At 46.6% G+C, this 6189-nt stretch overlaps 1 protein-coding gene across 1 annotated transcript; it reads right to left on the minus strand.

Moving 5' to 3' along the window:
• Window positions 1–1615: 1615 nt before the first annotated feature.
• plekho2 (pleckstrin homology domain containing, family O member 2) lies at window positions 1616–4549 on the minus strand. The gene is made up of 4 exons (XM_024139943.2): window positions 4465–4549; window positions 3922–4260; window positions 3537–3629; window positions 1616–3430 (listed from the first exon to the last, which is right to left on the minus strand). The coding sequence occupies exons 1-4, from the start codon at window positions 4471–4473 to the stop codon at window positions 1718–1720; spliced, it is 2154 nt and encodes a 717-aa protein (XP_023995711.1). The 5' UTR covers window positions 4474–4549; the 3' UTR covers window positions 1616–1717.
• Window positions 4550–6189: the final 1640 nt, after the last annotated feature.

The following is a 6189-nucleotide window of genomic DNA, read 5'->3' on the forward strand; positions in this document are numbered from 1 at the left end:
CAACACAACATTACTGGGCTAGGTGAGGTAGATACACACAACATTACTGGGCTAGGTAGATTAGATACAACAAACATTACTGGCTAGTGAGAGTTAGGATTACAACACAACCATTACTGGGGCTAGGTGAAGTAGATACAACACAACATTTACTGGCTAGGTGAGAGTAGAACAACACAACATACTGGGTAGGTGAGAGTAGATGACAACCACAACATTACTGGGCTAGGTGAAGTAGCATACAACACAAGCAGGACTGGGCTAGTGAGAGTAATACAACACAACATACTGGGCTAGGTGAGGAATACAAACACAACATTACTGGGTATGAGAGTAGATACAACCAACATTACTGGGCAGGTGAGGAGTAATACAACACAACAACTGGCTAGGTGAGGTTAATATCATGTCGTACTCACTGTTACAGTAGCTCCCAGTAATCAACCGCCCTACACTCTTAGAAAAAGGCTCCAAAAGGTTTTTGGCCTGTCCCATTAGGGATAACTGTTCCAGGTAGAACTCTTTGGGTTCTTCTGGGAAAGGGTTCTACATGGAACCCAATAGGGTTCTACCTGGAATCAAAAGGGTTCTTTCTGGAACCAAAAAGGGTTATTCAAAGGGTTCTCCTATTGGGACAGCCATAGAACCCTTTTAGGTTCTATATTTTTTTCTAAGAGTGTAGTTCCTGTTTTGCAATGTGCAGTCTGAACCCTTTTGTGAAATGGTATATAAACCTAGCCTGCATAGATATTTGCCAAAACAGAGTTAGGGGCACATTTGCTATGCATTTGGACCGGGTGAAAAGTTTGCAACTGTTTTTATTGGATGAAACACCAAAGCTAGAACAGCGAACTGTCTTCATTTATACTTGATAAATGATTCACTTTCAGAACCGTTATTCTTGCCATTTCATTGAACCTTTTATGTCTAATTCCCTATGGTAAACGTACTGCTCAATCTTGATACCTGATGGTAAACTTACTGCACAATATTGATACCTGATGGTAAACGTACTGTGCAATCTTGATACCTGATGCAAAGTGCAAATGTTGAATAAATGGGGCCCTTAGCGGTCAGAAGGGAGGCTTGTAAAATAGGTGTGGTGTCAAATTTGATGTACATCCTGCCATTGAGATTTGGACTGGCAGAGCTTGTCTCAGACATTTTATAAAATACCTGAATATTCTTTTAACACTTGGAAGTAGTTATTCAAGACAAATAACTTCAATGATATTTTCATGAACTACATAAACACAACCCACCTTATACATGATTACTTCAAATGTCATCATGGTTTGATTGGCAAGGAGGACTACAGAGGAAACCAATCTGTATCCATTCAAAACGTGGATTACAAAAAGTTGCAGGCACTTCTGACATCCCCTAAGACTTACGCCATTTTGTAACATCCTTAAACGTATCATTAAAAAGTTTGATCGGGGTTGTAAGTATTCAAGTAAATATCCTTGGGAAAGTGATGATGATCAATGTGGAATGTTTAAAAAAAAAATTAAGTACAAAAAGTACAATCAACCTGCATTTGCAGGAGAAAAGTGAAAGTGTAAAAAATTGCACTTAGCTAAATCTCAGCAGAACACTTGCATAAATATGCTGCATAATCAGCCAAAATAAGAAAACACCTGTCGTCCTTCCAAGCTACTACTTTCCATCACCATCAATCAATACATTTTCCCTTCTTCTCCTTCATATTTAACAATCACCAGCTGTTTCTCTTGGKYGTATTCTCAGAATGTTTTGAGTCTTTCATACGCTTGGCCTGCCTGAGGAACTGGTCTGCTTTCCTCAGCTTCTCCATGGCACTGGCTAGCAGCTCCTCCGGCGACCTGTCCTCCAGGCCATCGCCCCCCGCTAGGGCCGAGTTCTGCCCAACCTCGGTGCTCCCTTTGGGGACGAAGCTCCCCAGGAGCTCCCCTGTATTTTCCAGCTCCAGGGCCACTTCATTTTCAAGATCTGTTAAGTCTTGAGGAKCCACGGTGGCCTTTGTCACGGCCACGTCTGTGATTGGCTGTTTCACGTTTTCACCCAATGAGGCCTCAGAGAGGAGATCCCCCAAAGAGGTGGACATGAGCTTGGCTAAGGGTTTGAAGGGGATGGGGGGACAATGGGAGGCCTGACTGACCCTCACCTGGAGGAAGGTGGAGTGTAGGCCAGAGGGATTGTCCTGGGGGGTCTGGGTCGTAGAAGGGCAGTCCTCCACAGTGCTGAGTCCCAAGCTGTTGGGGGTCTCCGTGTCTCCGTCTTGACTCTCATCCATCAGCGCGTCCAGGCCAGCTTGGCTGCCCATTAGYGCAGCGGTGGAGGCCGCCAAAGTGTCCCTGCTCTCTGACCATTCTTCGTCGYCATCGATGTCCGAGTGTTGGCCGCTGTCGACTGACTTTTCCTCCTCACGCTCACTCTTCTTTTCCGGGGAGAGGTGGCAGGACACGGGGCTGGAGCAGGAGCTGTCTGGCTCTGGGTCACTCAGAGAGAGAACTACGACTGGGAACTCAGACTTAGTCGCAACGACCACAGGAACTTTCAGGTCCTCTGTTTCTTCAGTCGGGCTGGTTGTGGTCACCACGGCTGGTGTTGGTGAAGTGATAYAGTTGAGTTTCTCTCCTGGTGTGGTGGTGATGATGTTGTTCTTGGTTTTGTCTGTCGCTTGGTTCTTAGGCTCGCTTAGGTGGACGTCTTGAGCCACCACCACTGCTTTGGGAGGAGGGAGGARGACGGGCTTCTTCTTTATGGGAGGTCCGGGAGGGCCAGGGCTCTTTTTGATTGGCTCCGGTGTCTGAACTGATGGCGTTACTGTGAGTTGGGAAGACTTCATTGTCTGAGGTTCTTCATTGGGTGATATATCCACTCCACCACTAGGGGKAGACTCTTGTTCTTGAGCCATGGGCTCGGCAACTTTCTGCGTCTCTTCTTCTATGGTGGTGGTGGTGACCTCTGGGTGYTCAGTCACAGAGGGTTCAACTTTGACCTCTAGGGGGGTCATGGGTGTTGTAAGCTGAGAGGAAGGAGACTCCTCCTCATCCTCAGCCCCCTCAGGGATACTGCTTTGTTGAACGTCAGATGCAATCGTTTCAGAACCCTCTTCCTCCTTCTCCTCTGCCTCATCCTCTTCACTTTTCTTCCTCCTCCCACTAGCCTCCTCTGTACCCTCCTGCACGGCTGTCTGAGTGGGCTTCTTGTCTTTGGATGGTGGGGTGGGCGGCCTGTGTTCCTGGCTGGARTGGGAGGCCTCGGCCAGGTTGTCTGTGGAGCCGCCGATGGGTTTGCCGGGAGGGGTGGGCGGTGGTGCTGACTCGACCCCAGACTCGAAGCACTGRTCTGGGCTGCCCTCGGGGCTGGTGTTCCTGGGGGGCTGGTCTCCGGCTGGAGCAGCGGGCTTGGTGTCTTTGGAGGGCGGCATGGGAGGCTTCAGGACCTTGAAATCAAATCAAATGTTATTTACTTAACATCTTTCATATGGTTGTTACAACACATTGTAAAATACATGGAAAGAAGAGGGTAAAACAACAAATGATATGCACCTTTTTCTCAGGGGCGGTCTCCCCAGGTGGTTGGTCCTCGGCAGACACTGTGGGCTTGGCCTCTTTGGAGGGCGGCATAGGAGGCTTCAGGACCTGGACAAAAGAATAACAATGGTTATGTGAACATATATCATATGACAAGTGTGTGTTTTTGTGTGTGCGTGCGCCTGTGTTCACCACAGACGTGTGTGTGGATGCGTTTGTACATGCGTACCACAGGAGGTTGGTGGCACCTTAATTGGGGAGGACACGCTCGTGGTAATGACTGGAGTGGAATGGTACCAAATACAGCCATTATTATGAGCCGTCCTCCCCTCAGCAGCCTCCACTGATACGCATGTGTATGTGAAACAGAKTATGTACTATACTGTTTTAWAAATGCAACCTTTTTCTCTGGGCTTCTGTCAGTGCTAGTCTCATCAGAGAGTTGGTCCCCTGCAGAAGCAGCAGCCGTCTCGACCTCTTTGGAGGGCGGCATGGGGGTCTCCAGGACCTTCTGGGGACTGGGCTCCGTTTCAGACGGCAGACCTTCGTCAGGGCTCTGGGTGGTCTGACACTCCTCTGGGGCCTCGCTGGGTTTGGAAGTGGGGGGCATGGGGGGCTTCACAGCCTTTTTGGGAGTCTCAGTGGTGTCTGTGGTGATGTGGTGTGTCCCGTTGGGGATGCTGGCGTCCACCGCGTCCAGGTCATGCCGGAGAATGCCGTCTGATGAGACGTTGGCAACCTGGAAGATGAGGGGAGGGGTTTAAGAGAACGATCTGATTCCTATGAATTCTATAACACATAGTACAACATGATGCATTTATCAGCACACACACACACACACACACACACACACACACACACACACACACACACACACACACACACACACACACACACACACACACACACACACACACACACACACACACACACACACACACACCTCTTTCATGTGTATCCTGGTCGTGGTCTTCTGTTACGGTTTCCTTCGCCCTTGCGTGTCGCATGCTCCAACTGACTGGTCTCATCTACCTTCACCTGGGAAAACAACCATCAACAAAAAGAGAAAAAGTTGGCACCAACATCAGAAGAGAAAATAGAGGAAAGGTTTGATATTGGAGCACTGGTACACTAGTTGCCAACACTTTCAACCACTGGTTTCCAGGGGTCCAAACATGTCTTGTGCCTGGGATTGTAATAAAGATAGTGCTTATACTAGCCTGGTCCCAGATCATGTTTGGAATGACCATAGGAGTTGCAAGACAACACAAACCGATCTGGGACCAGGCTATGCTTATACCACACTGGTTACGAAACATGCTTTTTAGCATTAAGGAAAACACTTCACCTCGTCAAAATCTATTCTTTGCTCTGTTGATGCCGTCACTAAGCCTTAATCAAGCCTCCTTCTCCTCCAGGTTCTGAGCCTGGAACTTGACATCATGGACCTGGAACCAGGAGAACACAGAGCTTAGAACATTAGAACAAAGGCACAGAACCTGGAGACTGTCATCATTCCTTAATTACTATAAAACCTAGAATCAAAAGAAAACACTGCCACTAACCAAGCTGTAATCAAACAGCCAACCCAAAGAATGTATGTTCATTTTGCCTTTTAGTTCTCCGCCTAAACAACTTGGATTCCACCACAGACGTAATAATTAGACAGGGAATTAGGAAATATCTGCTAGTGCCAACCTTAGAATAGCGCTGGTGATAACTACAGAATCGAATACTACAGGATTCCTATCAAACATTTTCAACAGAATTCTTGCTGTCAAATAAATGTCAAAACCAGGAAAGAAGTAAAAACAGATGGATAATGATGACACACTGAGAGTCATCTACAAAACCACTGTTCAAAACTAGGGCCAGGATGGAGAATAGAATTTAGATTAAGGATCAGAAAGGTCGGAATCTACAAAACCACTGTACAAAACAGTCCCACAGCGGAGTTAAGAAACTAGGGCCAGGATGGGAATAGAATAGAATGAGATTACGTATCAGAAAGGTCTGAATCTAAGAAACCACTGTACAAAACTGCGGAGTTAAGAAACTATAGGCCCAGGTGGAGAATAGAATAGATTAGAAAATAATAAAATATGTAAGAATAGGACAGAAAGGACATACATTCTATTCTATTCAGAGCACTGAGTACAACAGATTAGAGCGAGAAACTAAAAGCTCTGTCTCGGTGGCAGTTCTGGGACATGCACTGGCTGAACTAGTCTGAAGACCATCTTTGTTCCTATTGACATACCTTCTACTGAGGCCAAGCCAGAGAGCTAAACAGGGTTTCCAGGGAGGGAGTGCAGGGGCATCCAAGTAGCTCTTAACATCCTGGTCAAACCCTCTCTGTCCTTTCACACTGCACGACAACAGCGCCAACTAAAAACTACAATACTTGAGCTTTACAAGCTAAACTACAAATAGCTTTTAAAGCGCCATAAAACAGGTGTGTAAATGCAATGCATCACAGAACATGCAAATATCCACAGCTTTGAGCAGAAATGATGACAAATGTTTACATAGACGTTTCTTTGTTAGTGTTTGTGGACTTTGGAGTCTGTATTACAGGGGTGTCTGTTGTGAATGTTAAATAGGTTTCTACTTTCTACGGGCCAAAAGCTGACTGTTGTTCCATCCAGACCTGGGTTCAACTACTATT

The sequence above is a fragment of the Salvelinus sp. IW2-2015 genome, unplaced genomic scaffold (genome assembly GCF_002910315.2).
Source record: "Salvelinus sp. IW2-2015 unplaced genomic scaffold, ASM291031v2 Un_scaffold1954, whole genome shotgun sequence".
NCBI classification, from domain to species: Eukaryota; Metazoa; Chordata; class Actinopteri; order Salmoniformes; family Salmonidae; genus Salvelinus; species Salvelinus sp. IW2-2015.